The following is a 15,264-nucleotide window of genomic DNA, read 5'->3' on the forward strand; positions in this document are numbered from 1 at the left end:
TTTCAACCTCTATCTACCTCCATTCCTTGTGGATTCCAAAGATCCTCTCTGCAGACCCAGTCTCTCTCCTTCACTCTACCCTCAACAACAGCATCAGTACTCAGAGGCGCTCTCTACCAGTGAGCTCATACTGCCCTGGAAATGAGGTGGGCCGTCTTCACTCTCCTTCCTATCCTGCATTTCAGATTCCTCAGTCTCACCCACAGCCCTGCAGCAGACCCCTTGCAAAGGTCTGTCTTAGGATTTTATTGCTGTGAAGAGACACCATGAGCATGGCAACTCTTATAAAGGAGAGCATTTAATTGGGGCTGGATTACAGTTTCATAGATTTAGTCCATTACCATCATGGCAGGAAGCATGCAATCTGCAGGCAGACCTGGTATTAGAAAAGGAGCCTTGAGTTTTATGAGCTGTGAGTTTTATATCTCGATCAGCAGTCAGCAAGAAGAAGACTGAGTTGAGCTTCTGAGAATTCAAAGCCTGTCCCCACAGTGACACACTTCCTCTAGTAAGGCCACACCTACTCTAATGAGAACACACTTCCAAATAGTGCCACTCTGTATGGGGCAAGCATTCACACACATGAGTTTATGGAGGACATTGCTTTTCAAACCACCATGCCTCCCTCTCTGACTCACTCCTCACTCACTGGAGACAGTTGATCCTCCTTCCTGTAGCCCCTTTCAGCACTCCCCCTCCTACCACAGAGCTAATCCTTTGTATAAGTTCCCGATATCTATAAACATGATCTACATGGTATCGCTAGTGTCCACACCAGGAAAAGACTCTAGAACACTCCTTACCTGACAGCCCATAGGCACTACACATGTCTAAGATCCAGAGAAGACAAACCAAGGAACTAGAAACCCACCCAACAAAGACAGCCCTAGATTATCACCACCATATCAACAGTCATCCCGAACCCAGAAGCTTAGACACCATTGCAAAAGCACAGTAATTAACACCCAAGATAATATGACTCCACTAGAACCCAATAACCCTATATATAGCAGGCCTTGAGAGATGTACTATACTGAAGCAGAAGTCTAGGTTTTTCAAAATAGCTATTGTGAATATGTTCAAGGACCTCAAACAGGATACTAATAAATCTATTAATGAAGTCTGAAAACATAATGAGTGGATTGAAATGAGGAAAGTAGATGTCTTAGTTAGGCTTCCCATTGCCATAAAGACAGTGAGAAGATAGTTTTATCAAGGACAGTTAATTGGCGCTGACTTACTGGTTCTGAGGTTCAGTCCATTACCATCATGATGGAAGCATGGCAGTGTCTAGGCAGGCGTGGCCTGAAGGAGCTGAGAGAGCTATATCTTGTTTCAAAGGCAAATAAGAGAAGACTGACATCCTCAGGCAGCTAGGAAGAGGGTATCAAGACCTATCCCCACAGTGACACACTTCTTCTAACAAGACGAGACCTACTCCAACAAGGTCTCACCCATTAATAGTAATAACAAGGCCACTCACTGCCTGAGCTAAACATTTTCAAACCACCACAGTGGCTGTGAAACTAGAAGGAGACTCTCACACAGAAAACCAAACTGAGCTAAATCTGGAAATAAAAAATTTAGGAAGTCAAAACCAAAAACAAAACAAAACAAAAAACTGTAGAGATAAGCCTCACTGACATAACAGGGGAGATGAAAGAGAGAATCTCAAGCATTGAATATGAGATAGAAGAAATGGATACCTCAGTCAAAGAAAACAATAAATCTGAAAAAACAAACACAAAACATCCAGGACACTATGAAAGATTAAATCTACATATAGCAGGAAAGGAGGAAGAAAAAACTCAAATCAAAGAACATAATTTCAACAAAATCATAAAGGAAAATTTCCCCAACTTAAAGAAGGTACCTATCAAGGTATAAAAAATGTACAGAGCACCAAATAGACTGGACCAGAAAAGAAATTCCCCAAGGCACATAACAATCAAAATAGAACAAAAAAGAATCTTAAAAGCTGTAAGGGAAAAAGACCAAATAACAGGAAGGCAGACCTATTAGAATAACATCTGGTGGACTGGAGAGATGGCTCAGTGGTTAAGAGCACTGACTGCTCTTCATAGCACTCCTGGGTTCAAATCCCAGCAACCACATGGTGGCTCACAACCATCTGTGATGGGATCTGATGCTCTCTTCTGGTGGGTCTGAAGACAGCTACAATGTTCTTAAATAATTTCTTTTTTTTTTTTTAAAAGAGAGTAACACCTCTAATAGAAAATGCCAAATATGTGTGCTTAAAGACAGCCACGGTCATTTGTTTTTGTATTGCTTATTGGAGGAGTCTGACAATTTCTTCATATTATAAACAGTGTCAGATGTGGTGGTATATACCGATATTTCACTTCTTCAGTTGAGGGAAGGGCAGGAGGATTAGAAGTTTCAATCCAGTTTGGTTTATATAAGCATGACCCTATCCAAAGATCAGAAATTGGTGAAATCTAAATTTTTTTACTATACTACATTATTTTGACACACTATTGTGTTAAAGATTAGAATTTCAGCATTAAATCAAACCACAGAGTTTTAAATCATTTGTTAGAGATTAACATACATATTTATTATTTTGGCTCATTGTTTGTCTCCTTCCATCAAAGCCTGGCTCTGTGTAAGTCACGGTGACAGGAAGATGTGGCAGATCTCTTCACCTCGTGATTGACTAAAAGTGGGAGAGTCTCAGAACACAAAAACACTGTACAAAGAGACCACCAGGGACCTGTGTCTTCTCACTACTCTCATCTTTTTCAAAGCTGCACAACTCCCAGAATAGTTAGAGCAGCCGGAAGCACATGTTCAAACCATAGCAAGAAGACTGGGGCCATCGCCCAGGCGGGGTCCCTTCCTAGAATGCAGGAGGCTCTCTGTTCAGTCCTGTAACAATAAATAAATACATAAGTAAATGCCCTGGCCTCTTGTCGACGTTTTTACTATATCTGAAGTTGAATTCTATTTGGATTATAATTTAGTTCAAAATTTGAACAAAGAACCTAAGAAGAAGTGGCTGCTGTTTTGTTCATCTTTTCTTGAACTTCTTTGAAATATTGCTTAGTTTGTTGTTGAGTGTATATTATCACTTGTCTTTCAAAAGGGCTCCGCACATCAATGTTAGCAGAGTTAGAAAGGGCACACTAATATTTTACTGCTCTCATTTCTAGGTACTGAAGAACAGTCTTCACTTTTGAAGTCTGTGGCCTTCTTTTTAGAAAGCATAGCAACATGTGATGCTAGAACAGTAGAACAACGCTTTGGCACTGGGCTGACCGGCTCTCCCAGTGTCCAAGAGGAAGAAAAATACAATTACAGCAAATGCACAGTCTTGGTCCGGATTATGGAATTTACCACAACCCTGCTTGTCACCTTTCCAGAAGATTGCAAGGTAAGGTCTCATTTCCTGCTCTGTTAATTGAAGACTAGGACTTTGTAATGTCAAATGTTTTAAGTTTCCCTAAGATCAAAGGTTCTTCTCCTGTAATGTTTACATTATGATTCAAAATTACAGTTATCAAGTAGCAATCAAAAGAACTTTATGGTTGGGGGTTGCCATAACATAAGGAACTATATTAAAGGTTGAGAACCAGTGCCTTAGATCATTAGTCAAAAGGGAGAAATTTCATCAAAATTACATTGAGATCTAATCTTTGCCCAGTTCAAATATTAATAATCAAGAAATAAAATAGAGACAAGTGCTGGTGATGACTGAGAAGCAAAGCAAGTCAAGTGCTGCTTTGGAGAGTTAGGCCTGGATATGTAGGTCAGTGGGAAAGTGCTTGCTTGCCATGTGTATGCTGTGGATTCCATGCCTAATACTGTAATTTCACTAAAAATTAGGATCAAAAAGTAGCCCAGCCGCTGTGGAAATCAATATTCTTCAAAACTAGAAGTGGAATCACTGTATATGACCCGGCACACTATCCTGGTCACATACCAAGGGAGTCGGCCAAAGCGTAGCGATTTCTGCATGTTTACTTTCATTTGCTTGCTTGCTTGTTTTGAAGATAAGTGGAAATTTTAAGCATGGCTGGCTGAATCTTACTATGTAAACCAGGATGGTCTGGAAATCACAGATTCACCTGCCTCTGCCTCCAAAGTGCTGTGATTAAAGGTTTGTTCCTGGCTATATCCATGTTTATCACAGCACTACTCATGACCGCAAGTTAGAGAGTCAACCGAAGTGCCCTTAATGGGTGGATGAATAATGAATGTGTGTGTTTATATGCATAATGGTGTACTATTCTTCAGCTATAATGAATAATGAAACATAATTTACTGGAGAATAAATGAAAGTAGAGATCATATTAACTGATCAGCCAAACCCGTTCAAGTATCACACATTTCCTGTCATGTGTGAACTGGAGAGGACATGAATATAAAGGGGTGAGGCACTTTCAAAGAGGAACAAGTGATGAGAGAAGGGGACATGATAGAGTAATGGGGAGTTCAGCACACATCCTTAAAGTGGGTGATCGCATGAACGATATAATTACTCTGTATAATTGATATTTGCTAACAGATTTTGAAAGTGGCTTTGGATCCTCTGAGACTTTTCTTTCTCTTTTTAATATTTCTTTTTTAATATTTTTTATTAGATATATTTCCTTACTTACATTTCAAATGTTATTCCCCTTCCCGGTTTCCTGTCCAGAAGGCCCATCTCCTCCCTTCCCCCTCCCCCCATATGGGTATTTCCCCCCATCCATCCCCCTTACTGCCCCCCCATATTCCCCTGCACTGGGAATCAAACCCTGGCAGGACCTAGGGCTTCCCCTTCCACTGGTGCCCCAACAAGGCTATTCTCTGCTACATATGCAGTTGGAGCCCTAGGTCAGTCCATGTATAGTCTTTAGATAGTGGTTTAGTCCTGGAAACTCTGGTTGGTTGGCATTGTTGTTTTTATGGGGTTGCAAGCTCCTTCAACTCTTTCAATCCTTCCTCTAATTCCCGCCTCCCCAAGGGGGTCCTGTTCTCAGTTCACTGGTTTGCTGCTAGCACTGACCTCTGTATTGGACATGCTCTGGATGTGTCTCTCAGGAGAGATCTATATCCGGTCCCTTTCAGCATGCATTTTTTTTACCTTCATCTATCTTATCTAGTTTTGGTGGCTGTATATATATTGGCTACATGTGGGGCAGGCTCTGAATGGTCATTCCTTGAGTCCCTGCTCTAAACTTTGCTTCCATATTCCCTCCTATGGGTATTTTTTCCCCTTTTAAGAAGGAGTGGGAGCATCCCCATTTTGGTCATCCTTGAGCTTCCTTTGGTTTGTGAATTACATCTTGGGTAATTCGAGGTTTTTGGCTAATATCCACTTATAAATGAGTGCATACCAAGTGTGTTTTTCTGCGATTCAGTTAACTCACTCAGGATGATATTTTCAAGTTCATTCCATTTGCCTATGAATTTCATGAAGTCATTGTTTTTGATAGCTGAGTAGTACTCCATTGCGTAGATGTACCACATTTTTTTAATCCATTCCTCTGTTGAAGGGCATCTAGGTTCTTTCCAACTTCTGTCTATTATAAATAAGGCTGCTATGAGCATAGTGGAGCCTGTGTCTTTGTTGTATGTTGGAGCATCTTTTGGGTAAATGCCCAGGAGAGGTATAGGTGGGTCCTCAGGTAGTGCAATGTCCAATTTTCTGAGTAACCTCCAGACTGATTTCCAGAGTGGTTGTACCAGTGTGCAGTGCCACCAACAATGGAGGAGTGTTCCTCTTTCTCCACATCCTCACCAGCATCTGCTGTCACCTGAGTTTTTTATCTTAGCCATTCTGACTGGTGTGAGGTGAAATCTCAGGGTTGTTTTGATTTGCATTTCCCTGATGACTAAGGATGTTGAACATTTCTTTAGGTGCTTTTTGACCATTTGATAATTCTCTGCTGAGAATGTTTTCTTTAGCTCTGTACCTCATTTTTAATAGGGTTATTTGGCTCTCTGGAGTCTAACTTCTTCAGTTCTTTGAATATTTTAGATATTAGGCCTCTATCAGGTGTAGGTAATTGACAAAGATACTTTTCCAATCTGTTGGTTGCTATTTTGTCCTAATGACAGTGTCTTTTGCCTTACAGAAGCTTTGCAGTTTTATGAGATCCCATTTGTCTATTCTTGAATTTAGAGAATAAGCAATTGGTGTTTTGTTCAGGAAATTTTCCCCAGTGCCCATGTGTTCTAGACTCTTCCCCACTTTTTCTTCTATCAGTTTGAGTGTATCTGGTTTTATGTGGAGGTCCTTGATCCACCTGGACTTAAGCTTTGTGATAAGAATGGATCGATTTGCATTCTTCTACATGCTGACCTCCAGTTGAACCAGCACCATTTGGTGAAAATGCTATCTTTCTTCCATTGGATGGTTTTAGCTCCTTTGTCAAAGATCAAGTGACCATAGGTGTGTGGGTTCATTTCTGGGTCTTCAATTCTGTTCCACTGATCTATCTGCCTATCTCTGTACCAATACCATACAGTTTTTATGACTATTGCTCTGTAATACTGCTTGAGGTCAGGGATGGTGAGTCCCCCAGAAGTTCTTTTATTGTTGAGTATAGTTTTTGCTATCCTGGGTTTTGCTCTTTCTATCTCTATAAAGAATTGAGTAGGAATTTTGATGGTGATTACATTGAATCTGTAGATTGCTCTTGGCAAAATGGCCATCTTTTCTATATTAATCCTGCCAATCCATGAGCATGGAAGATCTTTCCATCTTCTGAGATCTTCCTCAGTTTCTTTCTTCAAATACTTGAAGTTCTTGTCATTTCTGTTTCAATGATCTGTCAATTGATGAAAGTGGGGTGTTGAAATCTCCTACTATTATCATGTGAGGATTTCTTTTATGAATCTAGGTGCCCTTGAATTTGAAGCATAGATATTTAGGATTGAGAGTTCATCTTGGTGGTTTTTCCTCTGATGAATATAAAGTGTCCTTCCTTATCTTTTTTAATGACTTTTGGTTGAAAGTCAATTTTCTTTGATATTAGAATTGCAACTCCAGCCTGTTTCTTTTGGCCGATTGCTTGGAAAATTGTTTTCCAGCCATTTACTCTGAGGTAGTGTCTATCTTTGTCTCTGAGGTCTGTTTCCTGTGTGCAGCAAAATTCCGTGTCCACTTTGTGTATAGTCTGTTAGTCTATGTCTTTTTATTGGGGAATTGAGTCCATTGATATTGAGAGAATAGTGATTAAGGAATAGTGATTGTCGCTTCCTGTTATTTTCGTTGTTAGAGGTAGAATTTTGTTTGTCTCTCTCTTGGTTTCATTGCAAGGAAATTATATTCTTGTTTTCTGTATGGTATAGTTTCTCTCCTTGTGTTGGAGTTTTCCATCTATTATCCCTTGTAGGGCTAGATTTGTAGAAAGATATTGTGTTAATTTAGTTTTGTCATGGAATTATCTTGGTTTCTACATCTATGTTAATTGCGAGTTTTGCTGGATACAGTAACTTGGGCTGGCATTTGTGTTCTCTTAGGGTCCGTATGACATCTGTCCAGGATCTTCTGGCTTTCATAGTCTCTGGTGAGAAGTCTGGTGTCATTCTTATAGGTCTGCATTTATATGTCTTTTGACCTTTTTCTCTTTCTGCTTTTAATATTCTTTCTTTGTTTCGTGCATTTGGTGTTTTAATTATTATGTGACGGGAAGAATTTCTCTTCTGGTCCAATCTATTTAGAGTTCTGTATGCTTCTTGTATGTTTATGGGCATCTCTTTCTTTAGGTTAGGGAAGTTTTTTTCTATAATTTTGTTGAATATTTTTACTGGCCCCTTAAGTTGGGAGTCTTCTGTACCTATTATCCTTAGGTTTGATCTTCTCATTGTGTCCTGGATTTCCTGGATGATTTGGGCTAGGAGCTTTTTGCATTTTACATTATCTTTGATAGTTTTGTCGATGTTTTCTATGGTATCTTCTGCCCCTGAGATTCTCTCTTCTATCTCTTGTATTCTATTGGTAATGCTTGTATCTATGGCTCCTTGTCTTTTCCTTAGGTTTTCTATATACAGGGTTGTCTCTCTTTGTGCTTTCTTTATTGCTTCTATTTCCATTTTCAATTAGTTCATCTGTTTGATTGTGTTTTCCTCTAATTCTTTCAGGGATTTTTGTGTTTCCTCTCTAAGGCTTCTACTTGTTTACTTGTGTTTTCCTGCCTTTCTTTAAGGGAGTTCTTTATGTCTTTCTGAAATTCTTCCATCATTATCGAAAAATGTGATTTTAAGTTTAAATCTTGCTTTTCCAGTGTGTTTGGATATCCAGTATTTTCTTTGGTGGGAGAACTGGGCTCTGATGATGCCAAGTAGTCTTGGTTTCTGTTGCTTAAGTTCCTGCATTTGCCTCTAGCCATTAGGTTGTCTCTGGTGTTTGGCTTGTTTTGCTGTTTGTGAGAGTGACTTGACCCTGCTGTAGGCCTCTGTGTCAGCACTCCTGTAGAACTATTTTCCTGTGTTCTTTCAGCCTTTCCTGTGAACAGGTGTTCTGATTTCTGGTGTGTCAGCATTCCTGGAGACTGTTTTCCAGCTCTAGTCATGGGCAGGAATAAAAGCATCCTGCCCCTGATTGCTCGTAGGTCCTTGCACCCAGTGGGCACAGTTGGCACCATGCGATTATTTCTTGGGTCTTGACTTTGAGCAGAGGGTAGTCTCCTCTGCCTTCTCAGAAGTATCCACACCTTTGAGGGTTCAGCTCTCTCCCCCATGGGATTTGCGTGCAGTGAGCTGTTTGGCCATTTCAGTTCGGTCCTGGGCGCAGAACAGTACCATGAGTTCTGGCGGCTGTCCGTTCCTGTATCCCTGTGTCCAGAGGCACTGTGCAGTTTCCCCTTGGACCGGGGATGTGGGCAGAGGTTTGCAGAGGGGGCAGTCTGTCCTGCAGTCTCAGGATGTCTGCCCTCCTGGGTGGTCAGCTCTCCTCCCCGGAGACTTTTCATTACAGGAGATTATTCTTATTTACTTCATTTGATAGGTAAATGTCCTGTGTATTTATAATGTACACCATGATATTTTTACCCATGTATATATGTGGTTAATTCAAACCAATTAACATCTCTATTCTCTCGTGTGTGTGTGTGTGTGTGTGTGTGTGTGTGTGTGTGTGTGTGAGAGAGAGAGAGAGAGAGAGAGAGAGAGAGAGAGAAGCTTTAAGTGTAGTCTTGGCCATTTTTAAGTATGTATTGTTGTTAACTATAGTTACCAACATGTATAATCTGTTTTTGAAATAAATGTTTAAAATCCCTAATCTAAAAGTCAAAACTCTGAAATATTTGTATATCAAAATGTTTTGTTTTGATATCAGAGTAGTGATACTTATGTAATAGAGTCTATCTAGATCTTCTAAAAAGAAATTGAAATCTGAATCCTTTTGGTTTCAAGCATTTTTATACTCTTCAACCCTTTTGAGAAAGTTTGCCAGACTTTCTTAGTATTGTGAATATTCCCAGCCTTGTGGTCCCTGTTCACCGTGTGAAAAGAGAGCTACTGTTGATGAAATACTTTCATTTAGGGCATCTTTTCTATTTTTCTAGCTCCTGGAGAAGGACTTGTGTAACACAAAGCTTATGAAGGTCTTAGTGAAAATGCTCTGTGAGCCCCTGAGCATAGGTTTCAATATTGGCGACGTCCAGGTTATGAACCATCTTCCCAGCATTTGTGTGAACCTGCTGAAAGCATTGAGGAAGTCCCCATACAGAGACAAGCTGGAGACTCACCTGAAGGAGAAAGTGACAGCACAGAGGTGGGCACGTGGGCCATACTCCCCTTTTCTGTGATTTAAGGTTCTCACACATCCAGTATTTCTGGCATCCATGTATACAGCAGGTCCTCAAGAATGTGTGTGTGTGTGTGTGTGTGTGTGCACGTGTGCATGCTCTCACCCTCTCATGCACACAAATGATCTGAAATGTATTTTGGAAGTCATGAGCTTCATTAATTCCTTCCCTGTATATAAGAGAACAGTATATGTGCTTAGCACTATACTTGCTTTCCATGGCTGGTTTGTCCTGTGAACCTTTTTCTGGTGTTACCTTTGTGTCTTCTAGTGCTGTAAAATGAGTTTGAGTGACAGGTGATTATTGAATTTAAAACAGTGCAAACAGTTCTTTAGGGTATTCTTACATGGTTTTGTTTTTTTTTATGGCCAGTGTTGAAGAGCTCTGTGCTATTAACTTGTGTAGCTCTGCGGCTTGCCAAGAAAGGACCAAGTTGCTGTCTCTCTTATCAGCTTGTAAGCAGCTTCACAAAGCTGGTTTCTCTCATATTATATCTGCATCTCAGGTAACCATGATCATTTCGTTTTTACATATCTTTTAGCTTTATTATGGTAATTTAGTTATGATAGTCCATGATTTTTTTTTATATTATTTGTTTAAAGTACTTCATGTACAGAATGTACTGAAGTAGAAATTACAGAACATTAACATTTTGAAGTTGTCTCGAATGTGAGCATCACAGTAAAGGTAGAGTGAGAGAGAAGTAAAGGGCAGTTTAGTAACCTATAGGCACCAATGGCTATAGTGTCTGTATCTCAGAAAGACATACATAGAAATCTGTAGCTTAAGAAAACAAAGATGGGTTAGAGTGTCCTAAGCATTGGAAAATACTCATCAGTGTTAGCTAATACAGATGTTTTAACTAAAGGAGAAATGTGGTTTGTGTTAAACACCTCTTGCCAGGCACTTCATTCAGTTTTTCCTTTAGTCTACAGCATTAAACCATTCCATTGGCATGAGACTGCTGTCCTTGGTTTATAAAGGCATTGCACCTGCACAGGAAAAGCAGTACCTGCAGTCTTTGGATCCCAGCTGTAAGAGCCTGGCCAGTGGACTCCTGGAATTAGCCTTTGCTTTTGGAGGACTGGTAGGGAAAATAGCTGCATCCTTACTTCCTACTTGTGCATCTCTAAAAAGTGTGAATTTAGTGTTATATATGTATTATAATTGACTTGCTGACTTTCTCTCTGAGTTTAAAGTAAAAAGCATAAAATTCTGAAGTCAAAGTTTCTGTCCAGCTTTGTTTAGGCTAAAAACATTTAACTTAACCTGTGTTGACATGCTTCTTCCCTATTCTTGTTGGTCCTTAGAATAGAGGGTTAGAGGAACCATGGATGGCAATCAGGAAGTACCCAAAGCACCACTCCAACCAAAGTCCTCATAGCTCTTTTGAGCAGAGCTGGCATCAGATAATCCATTGTAACTGAGATCTGCAACCATTCCTGTGTGTTTATTCCTATCCTCCCTTATTAATTCTTCCCTTGCAGGACCTCTTCTTTGTCTCATTAAAGATCTCAATATGGCTCAGTTGTCCCAAACAACTTGTTCATACTAGACTATTCTCTGAATACAACAATGTTGTTCTAGAAAATTGGAAGCAATATCAATTTAGGAAATTTCTTTTACAATGTGAAACCTAGAAAATAGAAGTTAAATTAAATATATGTAATTTAAACTTGAGTCCTGACATAACATATCAGATTCCCATTAGATGGATCTTTGTAGTGTTAACTGTGAACCTATAACCTCAGGGTCTTTCTGGGGATAGGTTCTCTGCTAAGGTCTTCTCTCTTCCTTAGTGTGAGCATCTTGTGAGTTTGCTCCTGAATTCATCAATGTTGTCTACACAATATCTGGGCAGTTCACAGAGAAACATTAGCTTCTCCCATGGGGAGTATTTCTACAGTTTGTTTCCAGAAGTAATCAACACTGAACTGTTGAAAAATCTTGATGTTACTGTATCAAGGCTTCTGGAGTCATCTTCAGATAATCCCAAAATGGTAAGGAACATTCTCTTTACATATTTCCTTGTCTAATGCTCACAAAGGATTTTTGTGTTTCTGATGGTTTTTTCTTAAAACCTATTTCTGTCTGGAAGGTTGGAACCTTTTGCTAATGTATAAAAATAAAATCCAGGGCTGGAGAGATGGCTCAGTGGTTAAGAGCACTGACTGCTCTTCCAGAGGTCCTGAGTTCAATTCCCAACAACCACATGGGGGCTCACAACCATCTGTAATGGGATCTAATGCCCTCTTCTGGTGTGTCTGAAGACAGTGATGGTGTACTCATCCTATAAATAAAATAAATTGAAAAGAAAATCCATAGAAACAAAAAATAGTCTTTAAAGCTAGTAGATGTTGATAGATAATAAGATACTGGTTATTTTTCCTATTCCCTCATGCCCCTTAAACCTCTAAACCTAACACTATAGGATAGTCTTGTAGGATACTTACTTTCGCCTGAATGTCATATTAGAGCTTCCACACCTGTATTTATTTCCTGCCTGGCAGTATTTGTTTCAACATCATCTTTAGGCTGGCCCTCCACGCAGCACTCACAGCTTTAGTGTTGTGCTTTGTCTTCCTGCATGTTCTTGCCACAGCCCTCTTTGCCTCATCATGGTAACTCTTTAGATTGTGATATTTAATATATTTGGTTTTTGTTTGCTTAACTTAGGGGATTTTGAAGGTTTTGTTTTTGTTTATTTGTTTTTCATTTTTATTTTATTTTAATTTTATATATTACTATGTAGCCCTAGCTGCCCTGGATCTCACATTATAGACCAAGTTGCTTCAAACTTAACAGAGGTCCTCCTGCCTTTTTCTTTGCCTTTGGCTTCTAAGTGCTGGAAATATGTTGCCTAACCTGGCCTGACTTACAGGACTTTTGAATACTACCTGCAAGTAACATTTTAAATGTCTGTAGGAAGTCGAACACTGAGCTGCTAGTGACTTAGGAGTTATAATTTTCTAGTAAGCTGACCTTTTATACATACTCTTCTTATCCATTGTCAAGAAGTATTCCATGCTATATGATACTAGGGATCTGTGAGAAATAAACTTGTAGAGACATAAAAGCTAACATTTTAAGATAAGTCTTTAAACTTTTGGTGAAAATTTTACACACACACATACACACATACACACATGCACACACAACTTGAATTATGTCTGTTTCTTTTCTGAAACTCTCTGAAATGACAAATGAGATTAAGAAAGAAAAAACCAAATCAGTCTTAATGGGTGCAGAGAAAAGACAACCAGAATGACAAAAAAACAAAATGCAATCAGTACCTGTATGCCAGTTCAAACCCTTAGCCTGTCCAAAACAGAAGAAGGTAGCAAGGCTATCAAAGAGGTTGAGGAAGGAGACAGAGAGTGAGAGAAGAAGGAGAGACAGAGAATGGATGATGAAATTAGAATTGCTGCTGAACAAGAAGATGGGAGAATGTGAAAGATTACTTTGGAATTAAGCATAGTTATCTGAAATTAAAAATACAGAACCATGTAGAAGAGGGGATGGAAGATTGTAGGAGCCACAGGAGTTGAGAACATCAGAACATGGAATCTCTTAAGCAGAATCACTTAAGCAGGGCTTAGCAGGGGCTCACAGAGACTCAGGCAACAGTCAGGGGTCCTGTGTGGGTCTGAGCTAGGTCTTCTGCATATATGTTATGGTTGAGCAGCTTGGTGTTCTTGTGGGGCTCCTAACAAGGGGAGTGGGGGTGCCTCTGACGCTTTTGCCTGCTTTTGGAACCCCTTTCCTCCTACAGGGTTGCCTCATCCAGCCTTCATAGGGGGGTATGTGCCTAATTTTATTATAACTTGTTATGCCTTGTTTGCTTGATATCCCTGGGAGGTCTACTCTTTTCAGAAGGAACACTGAGGAGAAATAGATAAGAGGAAAGTACAAGAAGGAACCTGGAAGGATTGGAGGGAGGAAACTAGAGTATTGTGTGTGAGAAGAATTAAAAAAAAAAATGGAATAGATGGAGAAAATGAGGAACTCAGAGAGAGTAGGATGAAAATACAAAACAAAAGCAAAATTAAAGTGGTACGTGCAATAATACACACTGTTAATCCTAGCCCTCTGGCAACAATGGCAGGCATATATATATATATATATGTATACAGCAAGTTCCAGGACAGCCAGGGCTACATAGAGAAACCCTGTCTGAAAAAAGAAAAGGAAAGAGAAAAATGATGAAGGACTCTGGAACTGCGTGAATAGTAGGAAAGTGGCCTTTGGTGGCAAGGTTCCAGAACTGTGGCAGTGTGGCATTCTCAGTGTAAGAGGACTGTGCAGTGGCTTGCACTGGGTTTCGGGATAATTCCACATAGATAATATTTTCCAAAGTTTCACATTCTCAGGTCTGAAAAGGTCTGAACATTCTCAATGACATAAGCTAGTTATGTGTAGCAGGATCAAGAGTTGAATGACATTTGTTTTCTCCATGGAATTGTGGCTACTCAATTTTGTGTGTCAGTAGAGTACACTTGTCTAGAACAGTCAAATCCTAAAAGGATGTGTTTCCCTCTTCACCTACTTGCTGAAAACTGCTGGGTAGACATTAAAAAGGCAGAAAGCTGAGAGACAGGAAGTGGGTATATTCTGTGTGCAGAGAAGAGGGTGGAATGTCTAGCATTGGCCCTGGCATAGCACAGCAAGATCTGTGTCTCTTGAATCAGGTAATTATTCACCAGCAAAATTGAACAACATAATTTATTTTATCTGGGAGAGTTTGTTAACAAATGAAGAATAGGCCCATTGAAAAAAGCAAAGAAGTCTGCCAAGCTTAGCTGTAGAGAGAATAAAATGTTAAGAAGGGAAAAGTGTGGATGAGTTTACTACATGGAGTATCTGAAAATGCTTGTGTTGTCAGAAAAGTGGGAATATTGTGTGATAATCTAACCAAACTAATTATGTTATTCTGTTGTAAAGGTGGTGGTAGAATGAGCAGAAATACATGCAGGGGTAGTTGTGTCCATACAAGAGCAGTTTCCTCCTCTCCCAAGTAGAAGCACATGGAGAATGGTCCCCGTCCCCGCCCTCATTGCACAATGGGCACAAGGGTATTAGCAGGGTCACACTCCGCTTTCTGTGGGAATATTCATGTTCAGATGCACTTGGGTAAACACCTGTTACAGAACTATCATGTTCATTTTACTAGAATAACTTGTGACATGAAAGTGTATCTTTTTTATTCTTATCAATATTAATAATTTTTCTTCAATCTACTAAACCTTTTCAGGTGAGTACTATTTTAAATGGTATGTTAGATATGAGCTTCAGGGATCGAGCTGTTCAGAAACACCAAGGACTGAAGCTTGCAACTGCAATTCTGCAAAACTGGAGGAAGTGTGATTCATGGTGGGCCCCAGATTCTGCTCCAGAGAGCAAAACGACTGTGCTGTCCTTACTGGCAAAAATGTTGCAGGTATTTTGAAATTAATTTAAAACACATTCCTATTAAGTTGTTGGGTTTTGTTTGTTTGTTTCTTGT

General features: G+C 39.7%; 1 protein-coding gene across 1 annotated transcript in view; it reads left to right on the forward strand.

Annotated features, from left to right (window-relative positions):
* The window catches only part of Prkdc (protein kinase, DNA-activated, catalytic subunit), a 200,364-nt gene that overhangs the window by 68,772 nt on the left and 116,328 nt on the right, over positions 1 to 15,264 (forward strand). The window contains exons 32-37 of the mRNA XM_032899802.1: positions 3,174 to 3,394; positions 9,519 to 9,727; positions 10,134 to 10,266; positions 10,690 to 10,848; positions 11,561 to 11,761; positions 15,013 to 15,198. Coding sequence (XP_032755693.1) covers positions 3,174 to 3,394; positions 9,519 to 9,727; positions 10,134 to 10,266; positions 10,690 to 10,848; positions 11,561 to 11,761; positions 15,013 to 15,198 — 1,109 coding nt within the window. The remainder of the gene's footprint in view (positions 1 to 3,173; positions 3,395 to 9,518; positions 9,728 to 10,133; positions 10,267 to 10,689; positions 10,849 to 11,560; positions 11,762 to 15,012; positions 15,199 to 15,264) is intronic.

Source organism: Rattus rattus, chromosome 4, assembly GCF_011064425.1.
Source record: "Rattus rattus isolate New Zealand chromosome 4, Rrattus_CSIRO_v1, whole genome shotgun sequence".
NCBI classification, from domain to species: Eukaryota; Metazoa; Chordata; class Mammalia; order Rodentia; family Muridae; genus Rattus; species Rattus rattus.